At 40.2% G+C, this 14,012-nt stretch overlaps 1 protein-coding gene across 2 annotated transcripts in view; it reads right to left on the reverse strand.

The window, feature by feature from the left end:
- Window positions 1–14,012, reverse strand: part of NPNT (nephronectin) — an 83,484-nt gene that overhangs the window by 43,306 nt on the left and 26,166 nt on the right. For both annotated transcript variants that reach the window (XM_008150243.3, XM_028158608.2), the window contains one exon: window positions 342–434. In XM_008150243.3, the coding sequence (XP_008148465.2) occupies window positions 342–434 (93 nt within the window). The remainder of the gene's footprint in view (window positions 1–341; window positions 435–14,012) is intronic.

Raw genomic sequence — 14,012 nt, forward strand, 5'->3', positions numbered from 1 at the left:
CCCAGGAGCCTAACAATTTGCTAAGGCTCCCCCACTGGTTAGTGGCAGAACAAGGAGCAGCAGAATGGAAGGCTTCTAACATTACTGACACTGCAATTCTCTTTTTCAAAGTGCATTTTAATTATTAGCAGTGAATAAGAAGATGGAATTCTTTTAATTGTCCTGAGATGAAATAAATTCTAAAAGATTTACCATTATTATATTTCTATCTTTCAATAAATACAGCTAAACATGCAGAACGATCGTCATGGAAAAGTGGCCGGGCGTGAGAACTTAACATTTTTATATCAGGCAGGAGGAGAGGGGGCTCATGATTGGTCACTGTGTCACACTCTCCCTACCTTGACTGCAGGTTTTGCCGGCATATCCGGGATGACACTTGCACTTGTTTGGTCCGATACATTCGCCGTGTTTGCACTGTGGTTGGCACACAGCTGTGAAAAGAGAATATCATGCATTATTTCTAGGTCAGCAGAACATCAACCATATAGTATTTACGTCATGTACTAGCTTAGTAATAAAAACACACACCTTAGAATGTATAAAAGAGGAGCAGAAATATACAAAGTCACTGTGTTCTGGAGTGGTAAGCACTGTCGAAAGTACACATTAACACACCTGTGTTATATATATGTGTGTGCATGTGTGTATCACTTTGGGCTGAAAAATTGGCTGAACTTGAGGTCAATACTCTAATTGTCAGAAAAATATGTAAAACTATGCATAAATACAACTGGTGTTTGTTAATAGTTATAACTTTACAATAACCTGTACTCATAACTTCAAACTCATTCTCTCAAATACACTTCAAGTCTGTCCAGTGTGGCTCAGTGGTTGAGCATCAACCCATGAAACGGGAGGTCTCGGTTCCATTTGATAAGGGCACATACCCAGGTTGCAGGCTAAATCCCCAGTAGTGGGTGTGCAGGAGGCAGCTGATCAATGGTTCTCTCTCATCATTAATGTTTCTATCCCTCTCTCACTCTCCCTTCTTTTCCCTGAAATGTATTTTTTTAAAAAAAAAATACATCCCAAAAAGTTGTTCTTAATCCAAAGATATTGTTTAACTCCAGATAAATTGTTTAAAGACCAGATAAATTTCCAATTAAATAATAAAATACTATTTTATTGGAAACAGTATTCCTAAGTATAAAGTGTTCAAAATAAAATAAACACTGCAACTCAATCTTTTTTGGAATTTCAATTTAAGAATACCTCTGTCATCTTGCTCTTTCTTAACCTTAGGTGGATCGCTATTGCTCATCAATCGATAATGGCTTTTCTATGGCCTATCACAGCAAATAAAAATATCTATTTTTCATTTACTATCTTCTATCAACTGAGTTTGTCTTTCCTCAAGACCCCAAAAATGTTATAAAATCATCATTTAAATTTTTCACAGTCTTTGATTCCTGCCAAGATACTGCTTAGAATTTTTTCTGTTTACTCTCTATCAGAGATTCTCAGCTGCGGGGATTTCTGCCCCCGTGGGACAATTGGCATAAATGGAGACATTTTGGTTGTCACACTGGGGAGAGTGTGCTCCTGGCATCTAGTTGGTACTGCTAAACATCCTACGATGCTCAGAGAGCCCTTCACCCCTCACCCCCCCCCAAAAAAAAAACAACAAAAAAAACCCAAAAAACCACACACACACAAATTATCCATCCAAAACTGTGATGTCGCCAGAATCATAAAACCTTGCTCTGTACCAAATATGTGCATGGGCTAGGCCAGATACTAGAACAGAGCGAACACATTGTATATAGTGTGGTCACTGGTGTCAAAGAGCTTACAATCTAAATGAAGGGACAAAACAAGCATGTTTTTAATTTAAGGCAACGTTTGCTTATGAACAAAATAGGTGACACATACAAAATGTGTAAAGAAATCATCACGCAAGCATATCCATATAGATATGTACAGAAAACCTTGTAGAAGAGGCTTGAGTTGGATCTTGAAGCTTGGGTAGAAAGAAAAGGGAGATGACTATCGACGATAAGGAGAATTGTACAACAAAACAGACCGTTTATTAGGGGACACTGAGGAGGCGTGGCAAGCCAAAAAAAGTGTGTGTGTGTGGGGGGGGGCGGTAAATGCTGGTAGTAAAGTGAGTAGACAATCATAGGTGAGCGGTATCAGATGATGATGTTCCCTCAATTTCAGACGGAGGGATATACACTTCATCTATAGAAAATGGAAAGTTTAACACCATCAGTAAAATTAACAGATAAAAATCAACATTCTGGGAATATTCGCCTGGTAATAATATATAGAAAGGACTGGAAAAAGTCCAGTTGACATGAGGAAGGAATGATTTGTTTTTGAGGCAGGAAGAGACGGGCTTCAGTAACCACAGTGAAGAGCTGACACGTCGTAAAAACCAGAGGGAATTGGGGTCAACAGTGACCCTGAGTTCTCGAGTCCCCGACACCTGTTCCCTCCCCTATTGGCCCAGGCTGTTCTCTGTTCTGGGATATGCTCCCAGTTTCTGGCAATTCTCAAACATCATTTCCCTTAAAGCTCTAATATTCCTGTGAAACTTGCGTGAAGGTTATTCTTGGTGTTTTCTACACTTCCTGACTCACCCTCCCTAACCCGCCCCTCACCCGGATTCCACAGGCCTATCTGCCAGTTTTACTCCCAGGTCTTTCCTGCCCACTTGTCACTGCAACTGGACCCCGTACCACTAGTGATCCTTAGACAGTGCTGCTCAGTAGGTATTTAATCTGAAAGCGTGCAGAAATAAAGGAGGAGAAAAGTGGACAGTGTAAATGGCAGAGGAATGTGCTTGTTTAAAATCTGATGTTAGACATGGCGTGAAATTCAAACGGGAGCCATTTGTTCAGAACTGTAAAAAGAAATGAACTATCTCGGAGTGCCTTTCAATATAATATTTCAGTCAATTGTACACCTGATAGATGGTTTAGATGCAGTTTTTAAAACAAGTCCCACAATAAGCCATTTTTTAATGTAACTTGCTAGTCCCATCACCAAGAAATGCAAGTTGAAAAGAACTTTTGTTAAAATAAAAAAGAAAAAGAAAAAAGATTTTCCATAAATCTTCACAATTATATATAAAAACAACCTGAATAAATCAGGTATCTCTGAGGCACCCAGAATGCTATATTAAAAAAAAAAAAAGAGTGAAGATCTCAAAATCAGTAAATCTAAGTCAAGGTAATCACCTCTCAAAATAAAAGGAATTTGAAAACATCTCTAAAAACATGAAAAAGTAGTTTAGAAAGTACCACTTAAAAACATGAAAAAGTGTATTTGCAAGAGGACACTTTATGAAATAATTCCACCTGAGACCCCCAGGCCCATTGCCTTTTGACCCCCTGACCAGCTGGATGACTATCCATTTATAGTGCTTTCAGGCACTTCACAGGAACACAAGTTTCTATTGTCCCCCTCCCTCTCGCTGTTTGTTCTCCATTGAGTGCCCTAATCTTGGGCACATCAAATGCACACATTCCAGGAGGCCAAGGATGTTAATGTTTCCTACATGTGTAGGGAGTCAGTATTTTCAAACGGCTGTTTGCACGTCTACCCGACCGACTATGCACCGAAGAAACCAATGACCTATTTATTAGTCAACAACTATTAAATGGGATAGGGTAGTCAAAAGTTGATATAACCATTTTGTCCTCTTACAAAAAGAAACTGCCTCTTAAAAACGTTGTGTAAAAGTCCTTTCTCCTATTACCTTGCTGGCATGAGTCTGCAATGGAATTCAATAAATATGTATTCATTTTTATGTATAAATTGTTATATCTAATGTAGTCTACTAGCCAAGTGTGGATGAAATGAGAGTCACAGAGGATATAAAAAAAAATAACTATTAAACTATAATACATTGGCCAAAACTTAACAAGAGCTGCGATAGAGAGGTGAGATAAAAGGGTGGGGGAGCAGATAATAACTGACTAGGTTCTGGAAAAGCCTCCTGCAGGAAATGCAATCTGAGCCATGCCTTAGAGGTAACTAAGAGGCAGAGACACTGGGAAGGGAGAGGAAGCCTTTGAGAACAGAAGTACTGGGGAAGGACAATGAAGAAGGTTCTAGAGAGCCAAGTGCTCTAGGGAAGCTGTCACATGAAGCTCTGAAGTGCTTATAACAGCAGATGGGAACCAAAGACAGGCTAGGCAGATCATAAAAGGCAGAAACTGCCCAGTGCTTACAAACATGTTTTCCCGTCTTCTTTAAAACAGACTGCCTTCTTTATTTCTTTATTTTTCTTTTTTTGCATGGGGGATGAGTCCTCTATGGCATATATGAGTAGGCAAGCAACCAAATTCCGGCCAATTACATGTGAGCAGAAGTTATGGGGAGGGGCGTTTGCAATGCTACCTAAAAAGGTCCTGACTAGCATGCCTCCTGTCTTCTTGCCTGGAATATAGAAATCACAGTGAACTACAGAGGCCACTTCCTGACCACAAGGTAATCTTGAGAATGAAAAAGGGGGCGGAGCAAGATGTCATAATATTAACCCTAAATTGCCATCCTAGCAATCTGGGGCACGGTATTTGTACTTGCAGCCAAATACAATTCCTAACTGACTATCCTTGAGCACAAGGGTGTGGAATCTGGACTTAATGTGTGTTTGTTATCAAGTTGGCACATATTTCCTCTGGACACACACACACACACACACACACACACACACACTGCATAGAAATGAGCAGATCCTAGAAAAGCAATATAATTTGTCAAATTTATTTCATATATAATGCTGTAAAATTATAGAAGTATCTAAAGAACATCACTTCTATATCTAAAGAATCAGATTAGAAAATACATATCCATAATGACACTGGAGAAAAATAATTCCCAATTTCTGTGTAAACTGGTCCACCCTTTGATAACCGACTCCACTGTAATGTGAGCTCTCAGTAGCTGGCCAGCACACACCAACCTTTACAACCTGCTGTGGACAGCAGGCCAGGAGAAGAAAAAGAATGTGATCCTTCCTAGTGGTCCATTTTAGAGTGCTCTAAAAACACCAAAAATAGATAATACATTTGATTTGGAGGAAATACCATATCTGTTGTTGCTACAATTTAATCAGAAAATGCAGCATTACTTCTCTGACGTACACATTGACCAGGGACAAGAATTCTGGGCCGTATTTGATGGTCCACTGTTCTCTGGCCTCCACATATGGTTTAGCAGCTCAGTAATACAAAAATTAGGTGAAGATCACAGATAGTCAATGAATGACAGATTTTAACCCAAAATTGAATGCCAGAATTAAGCTGAAATGGGCAAATAATATTCATACTTTACTTTTTAACATTCCTGCAGTATAATCTCCAACTCATTACTTTAACTAGGGGGGAAAAAAAAAAACAAGTCTCAACTGGCAAAGCAAACACAGCTCTTTTACTGTCTGTCACATGTCCAAGCCGCTTTGGTTTGCAATCTAATAAAATTTTACTCTTTAAAAAAAAGTTTACTCTTAAAAATTCATCCTAATGTATATAACTGAGGTTCTGAGAGTTGGACAATGTTTTTTGATGCTGATATAAGAGGTGAGTTATCAAATAAGTTAGGGGAAAATTAAGGCCCCGTATCAGTTCTATAGACTATTTCTTAAATAAACTAATCACAGTGAGAGTCAAGTGCCAACATTGAAAAAATAAGGACATGTTGAGATGCCCAAGCAGATGATGGCTCTGGAAAGCAACAAGGGAAAAGCCAACTCAACCTCAGGTGTGGTTAGTAACTTGAGAAGGATTTCCTTAATGTGAATAAGATTGTCTTTAGAGTCCTAAGAATCATTTGTAATTTCTGCAATCTACATCATGTTGCTATTCATACACGGCACCACTAAAAGCAGAACAAAGAACCTTGTCCTTCAAGGCATGTAATTGAGAAACAAAGGTGACATAGAAGTATGCAAGGGCAGGGCAGAAGAATGAATGGCTACAAAGGTGGGAGATTTCAGAGAGTTCTCATTACATCTAACAAGTTTCAGAGAACTCAGATATGGAAAACTCATCTGAGGCAAACAGGAGCATGCAATGAGAAGTGTCTTTTTCAAAGAGCAATTGACCTTGTAAGAGAGAAAGTTGCTAACTGAAGCATGAAACAACCCACTGCTGTATGAATGGGACTTGGAAGAAGTGGAGGCAGAATTTATAGGGCCCCACTGGAAAGGGCCTTGAGCCATCCTACATCACAGGTACACCAAAATCCCGAGGAAAGCCTCCTACAGATTCTAAGATCTTCAGAGGAAAACAACTCCCCAGCTTTCCGAATACCCTGTATGCTAGTGCTGATTATCCTGCTTTCAAATCTAAACTCCTGCTGCAGTATAAACTGAAATTGAAGTGCCTCTGATGGCTATCACTATAAAATATTATCCATTAAATACTCTCATGAATACAGAACTCAAAACCACTTCATATGACTGATTAAATCTATCCTCACAATATCCATATACGGCAGGAGAACGACATTATCCTCATTTACCAGCAGACAAGTGAAAACACAGAAGGTTACGTGACTTGCCCGATTTCAGTAAAAATTTCCTGTCCCAGATCCATGGGTTTATCTGAACTCACTTGTTCAGATAAAGGCCCGGAAGCCCAGCAAATCTGAGTGCTTGGAAGGGAGAAGGTGAGGTTGTAGTAAAACACTAAGCAAGGAAGGATGAGAGGGGTAGAGAATGTCAATGGTGATTAAAGGCATAAAGGTATTTAAGTTGCATTTCCAGGAAGGAGAAGTTGCAGGTAAGAGCATAATCTACAATTTACGGAAATTAAAGTAAGCCTAATATTTCAACATAATCTCTTTACTCCTTTGCTTATTTTGTACCAAAAAAAAATAATAATGAACTATAGAATTTCTATCTCTTCTGAAGTATCTCTACATCCATGATTTTATTTTTGCTGTCACATTTTATCTAACATTCTTTTTATTAAAAACTTAAACAATTTTTAGACTATAGTCAAATATTAAGTCAACCAACTGATTGATAATTTGGTGCATGACCTTAAAATAAATAGGGTTTCTGGTCAATATAATATTGTCTACCAAGAGCAGTCTGATAATAACTTATTTTTGTCTTTGGGAACATCCAAATCAGACACATTTCAACTCTCACTATTTTTAAGATACATTTTTATTGATTTCAGAGAGGAAGGGAGAGGGAGAGAGATAGAAACATCAATGAGATAGAATCATTGATCAGCTGGCTCCTGCATGCCCCACACTGGGGATTGAGCCCACAACCCAGGCACGTGCCCTGACTGGGAATTGAAACGTGACCTTCTTGTTCATCGGTCTATATTCAACCACCGCTGAGCCACGCCTGTTGGGTTCAACTCTTACTATTTAATGTTTAACTCCTGAAGTAGCCCAAAGAAAATAGGTTTCTGCACCTGCATTTCTGTATCTCAAACCAACTTTTAATTATCAGAATTCAGTACTATCCCTTTCCACTGAAAAATCTCCTTCTGAAGTGTTGGCCTTTTCAGTTGGCTTGGAATTTTAATTTTTCTTTCGGTTTCCACTGTGATATGAGTGGAATTCGGAATAATGCCAAATGAGACATTCAGAACACATAAGAAAATGTTATTGGAAGTGTGAAGTAGGTTTTTGCTTGCTTCTTTTACATTAGCTAACAGTAGCAATGAGCACACTCAGCACCCAGATCTTTGTTTCTAAATCCTATTCCACAGTGAAAGGAATCAGGACTGGGGCAGGGAGCCTGAAACGTTTTGCTGTGATAAAAAGCAAGGATGTAACGCAAAGAATAATGAAAAGATGCAAAAAGGTCTGGCTTGGAGGTGTTTCCACTGGCCAAATTTGGGATAATTTGAGCGACAAGAAGTATAGTAATTCATAACAATCAAATAAAAAAAGAATCCATGGGTCCAAAGTGATTCAAAAAGGACAGAGCTCCTCTTCCCGGAAAGATGCCAGCGAACATATAGAAGGAATGGTAACACAATTTCACAACCACCATCGAAATAATTAATTTGATCAAAAGTTATCCGTAGGTGTTAAAACTTTTGCTGGTTGGAAGTTTGTTGGAGAACAGGATGCTCAAACAGTTTCAATGTGTCATCTGCAGATGACTTACTAATAACAAAAAGAAGAAGGTGCCTTTCAGTGGAACCTTGATCATGTGATCAAACTTAACATCCCCAATAAGGGAACAGACTGACCTTATGCACAATGGGAATGTCATAACATATAATCACCTCTGTAATACTCTTGCAAAAAAGGGTTCACCTGAATCCAATGACGATGAAGCCAGACACAAATTTAGATTGTGAAACATTCTACTTGGGACTCGTCAAAAATGTCATTGTCAAGAAGAAGAAAAAAAGTGGTCTTACCATTCTAAACTAAAGGAGGCCAAAGGGAATGTCAAGGAAATGCAATGTAAGATCTTTGCTTGTCTCCTGACCGAAGAGAAAAAAATCATAAAACTAATTATTGGGACAATTGGGGAATCTAAAATAAGGACTGTATGTTACATAATATTTGTGTGTCAATATTACCTTTCTTAAGTGTGATAAGGATATTGTGGTTTGCATGTAAATGTCCTTGTTCTCAGGGATGCGTATTGAGGTATTTAGGCATAAAGTGCCATTATCTGAAAGTTACTTTCAAATGATTCAGATGGAAGGAAGGAAGGAAGGAAGGAAGGAAGGAAGGAAGGAAGGAAGGAGATGTGTAATGTTAACAACTGTAGATAAAGAGCATAGGGGGCTCTCGCCAGGTAGCTCAGTCAGTTAGAGCGCTGTCTTGATACACCAAGGTTGCAGGTTCAATCCCCCGTCAGGACAAGAATTAACCAATGAATGCATAAATAAGTGGAACAACAAATCGATGTTTCTCTCTCTCTCTCTCTCATCAATAAATAATTTTTTTAAAAAAGATTATAGGCGTATTTACTGGTCCTATACTTGCAAGTCTTCTGTGGATTTGGAAATTTTCAAATATAAAAATGAGAAAAATTTATAAACACAAGTACGATAAAATGCATACCTTGACAAATGTTATTACTTGAGAGCTATTGTGCACTCATCAGTGCTCTCTAGAGAAGGGGCCAAGAGCACAGATGCCCTCCACTTAGGAAATGTGTGTCCTACGCAGATCACTTGTCTTTTCTCTAAAATAGTGAACCTGAGTTGAACCAGGTGAAGGTGCCAGCACAGCTATTTTTTTCTTAAAGATTAGTGCATATTGGACTTACTTATAGATTCGTTGACAAGATTAAATGAAAAACATCCAAATAAACTACTTAGAACAGTACTTGTCTGGTACTAAGAGCTCAATAAAATGCCAGCTATAATGAGGATTAAAAGAATGACTAAAAGGAAAAGCCACAGTGGTTAACACAGTATATTAAGAACTGAAGCTATACATATCAATAAGATACCTCATCCTCAACTAGGTAAGTCCAGTAAGGATAGACAAGAAGCAAGCACAGATATCTTAACTGGTGCATATAAAGGATACATTAGAGAAAGTGATCAATTACAAGATTTAAGAGAGTCAGAAAAGGTTTTGGGGAAAAAGCAATGCTAAACATTTCTTTCTTAGAAAAGCAAATTTACAAGACATCTGGTTTCATAATGTAAGAATTCATCAGGGTATAATGAAACATTAAAGTGTTCCTTTTAGTTAAAAATAATCATATTTGTTTTAGCTTAGGGGATGATGCTCAAATTTTGGGCAGGTTTACTGGGCAATTATCACAAAAGGCTAGAAAAATTCTAATGTGACCATTACGACTTCTTTCAGCAACCAAAATCTCTCTATGTTTAAAAGAGTTACTGGTATAATGAGTTGAGCCATATACTAACTACTTTTAAAAGGGAATCCTTTTGTGACTGTGCATAGATTTATATGATGTGAAGCAATCATCAGTTTGGTATACTGTGTGTGTTTTTTGTTGTTGTTAATCCTCACCCAAGGATATTTTCCATTGATTTTTTTAGAGAGAGTGGAAGGGATTAAGGGAAGGGAAGGGAAGGGAAGGGAAGGGAAGGGAAGGGAAGGGAAGGGAAGGGAAGGGAAGGGAAGGGAAGGGAAGGGAAGGGAAGGGAAGGGAAGGGAAGGGAGAGAGAGAGAGAGAGAGAGAGAGAGAGAGAGAGAGACATCAATGAGGGACACATCAATTGGTTGCCTTGGTTGCCTACAACCCAGACACATGCCCTTGACCGTGAATCGAACCTGTGACCCTTTGGTGCATGGGCTGACACTCTAACCACTGAACACACTGGCCAGGGCTATTGTGTTGTTTTTTAAAGACAACATTACTTCATTAATTGCTCCAACTTTATCTCATGAAGAATGTTAAATAGAAATCTGGAAGAAACCTAAATGTCCATCAATCAGGGATTGGTTAAATATATGTTGGCACAATGGTCTTCTTGCTTCCAGTACTACGGACCTGAACAGGCCTACGCTGCTGTGAGAGGGACCTGGGTAACCCATGATCTTACCATGCCATTCTCTTCCCTACCTCCCTGACTCTTCGTCATGTGTACTTAGCTCATCTTACCAGATCAATGTCTCGGTATGGCATTCAACACTACATTTCATGATCTGATTCCTGCCTTCCCCACCAGGCTCATCACCAATCACAACTACCAATACACCAACAAACTGAAGTTCTCAAGAAATAACACACTCTCTAGTACCTCCATACCTTTACATGGAATGTCACTCCTCCCTTGGCTGCCAGACTAACACCTGGACCGGCTTCATACTCAGCATAAACACTACCACCGCCAAGACCTGCTGCAGCCCTGCATCCCGAGTGTGGAGCCCTCTCCGTGCTTCCCTAAGCCTCTGTGCATACCTCTATCATCAGTTATTTATATGTGTTTATATTCATATACACATACACCATGCTGTGTCATCACAGTTAATTTTCTTATCTAGCTCTCCCACTAGACTTTGAGCTCTTTAAGTACACAGCCCCTGCTCTGAAATAGTGTACAGTCTCTTGATAAAGACCAATATGGCAGGTGTACAAGATGTTTAAGAGAACATAGAAGAAGGAATTTCTCTGCAGAGAGGTGGGAGTCGGGAAAATGCCAGGAAAGGCTTGCAAGAGGAAATATGAGCTGAATCTTGAAGGATGAGCAGGAATTCACCATGTGGATGGTGAAGGGCCTTTTATTCAGAATGAGGGGTATGAGCAGCAGAGAGTCTGGAATTGCAATGGCAATCCCCTGTGACTGGGTCCTACAGTCAACAGTAGTCCTTCAGAGACAAGGCAGTTGTCAGCATGAAGAGCCTCATACTCAGAGAATCAGGATGCTATCCATGACTGCAGACAACCAATGGATTGTAAGCAGCCGATGACCCAATCAGATTGCATCCTGTGTTTTCAAGCAGGTAAATTGATTTCTTTTTAGAAACTTAATCAAGAGTGAAGATCTATGATATGTAAAAAGCCCATAAGATAGGCAGACAAATTAAATATACTCGTTTTCCCACTAAATTATCTTTTCTGAAAAGCACAACCTGCTTATTAAGATTCCATCTTCATCTTTTTATCCCTTTTATAAGGAAGTGTGTGGTCCTTCCACCTTCGAAAGCGTACCGAGCTGAACCAGACTAGGCATTGCGGAAGCTGTTGCACCGGAGATGAAGACGTGGGAGACACAGTCCCCAGCATCACGGAACTCTCAGTAGCAGAGCAAATGACACAGATCCACAAACCACCACACTGCAGAGCGGAATGAGACAGGCTCCAGGCAAGTGTTAGGACTAAATGTGAGAAAGGAGCGGAGGCTCCTCCTGCTCAAGTCGGGAAGGCGGAGGGAGAAGGTGGCCTTTGAGATGGGATGTGAGTCAGGGCTGCTTCTCGGTATGTCCGGTTAAGAAAGAATACAAACTTAAAAAAAAAAAAAAAGTGTGGTCATTCATTCCTAGCAATTACTCACTTTCAGTTGAATTTTTGCTTAGAAGTAGCCGTGTTGGTGATGTAAAACAGAAAAAGCCAACAAAAGATAGAGAAAAGGCCTCACATTTGTAAAGGGTGACTTTTTTTCAGCCCTGATATAAACAAATGTTGAATTATTCATTTCTTTTGACTGGAGGCCAAAATAGTAAACTGGAGATAATTTTTTTCAATAACTTAAAGCTATGAGATCACATTTCAGTCAAAATGTAATATCGCATCTTCTCTTCCAAATTCTTCCTGTCCTGTTTGAGGTCGATCCCCTGGGGAGGTCATTGTGATGCATACTGAGGCTGAGGAAGTTGACGGAGGGGAGGGAGGTTTGAGTAGGACGGTGGTGGGCAGATCATCAAATCACAGCCTGTGTCCTGCCCAGATCCCAGCCCTGAGCTCCAGACCCCAGCACCCAACCACCTATCGACCCCTCAACTTCACAGCCTCAGAGCACGTTAAGCACACCACACCAGCACTGAAGTCACCACCTGCACTTTCTCCCGTGTTCTCCAGCTCCCCCAATAATACACCCGAAACCGGGACATCATCCTGATTCCGTCTCCCCTCACTTCTCAACCATCCCCACGACGACCAGCACCATTTTCCTGAATGTGAACTAACAGGAGTCAGTTACTGGGCAAAATGCTTTGTAAGTATTTTCTCATTTGATCTTTATAAAAACCCTATGAAATAGGCCTCTTATCTGTATTTTACCAAAAAAAAAAACAAACAAAAAAAATTATTGCTCAGAAAAGTTAGGTACGTTTCTCAAAAGCACCGTTTGTGGTAGCAGCCAGGTTTCTCTGTCTGCGAAGCCCACAGGTCCACCACTGCCCAAGGCATCCCTCTCCATCCTTTCTCTTCAGTATCCTTCATTCCTTTTCCTTCTCTCTGTTCCCACCACTACTTGAGATAAAACCTAATTTCTCACCAGTTTTACTGGAACAACCTTTATCCTTGAGCCTCAAATAGCTCTTCTCTAAATTGCCACTCAAGAACACATTCAGAAACGGGCCCCAGAACCTCAGATGCCTACAGGTCCCAGGCATTGGCCCTGGAGAAGCAGCAAGCTGCATGGTCAAATGAAACACATGCTCCTTCCCGATGGGGCAGCTGCTAAGCGACCGACTCCAGCCTAACTCCTCGCTGCAATGCAGCTACTGATTTTTCAAAAAGCCTGATATCTGCCCTGGCAACTATTTTTAAAAAAATGTTAAAATACTCTGTAAGTGAAACCAAATCCAACTATGTGTCAGATCTGACCCATCAGCACCAGCTTAAGACCTCTGAAATATAAGGTTGATTATGAGCTGTCCCTGCTTAAAATCTTTACAATGCTCCTCGACAACTCTGGCATAAAAGCCAATCTAATAAGATGACATCAAAGGCCTTCCCTGAGTCCGCCCATCCTTACTTATTCCACAGCATCTCTCATCAGATGCCCTTCAAACACATCCCCCAGTGCCGGACTAGAGTTCTTACATTTCCTGGAACATGCCCCTTTGCCCTGCGGTTTCTGAAGTTTTAATGCATTTTTCTATCTGGCCAGGGTGCCCTACACTTGACTCATCCTTCAGGACTTAGCTGGGCCACTAGTCCTTCACTCCTGGTCTGGGATACACGCCCTGAGACATGCTCTTGCAGTATCCTATCTCAAAACACATCTGTATCAAAACACAACTCTCATCAACATTGTCATCACCTGTGGTCCTTCAACGCTGACCATAAATGACATGAATGCCCATAGCTTCATCTTACTGATGTGGTATCTGCAGTGGCTGGCCCAGGATCAGGCAGATACTAGCACTCGATATAGGTTGAATAAATAAATCAACTGAATAGCACTGAGTGTATGAAATCTTCCTTGATCCTCTCCAGCTGGAAATGATTCTTCCTCTGAAAAACCTCAACTCTTCATTCCTAACTCTTTCCTACCTTAGAATACTGGAAGGAATGGGACAGCATCGTACCAAATCAGCTCCTTGCAAGCAAGAGTCCACGTTTTACCAATCTTCGTATCTCTCCCAGCAACCACCTTAACTCCTTGCCCCTAGTAAGCTCTCCAATGTTTGTCAAATCA

The sequence above is a fragment of the Eptesicus fuscus genome, chromosome 2, assembly GCF_027574615.1.
Source record: "Eptesicus fuscus isolate TK198812 chromosome 2, DD_ASM_mEF_20220401, whole genome shotgun sequence".
NCBI classification, from domain to species: Eukaryota; Metazoa; Chordata; class Mammalia; order Chiroptera; family Vespertilionidae; genus Eptesicus; species Eptesicus fuscus.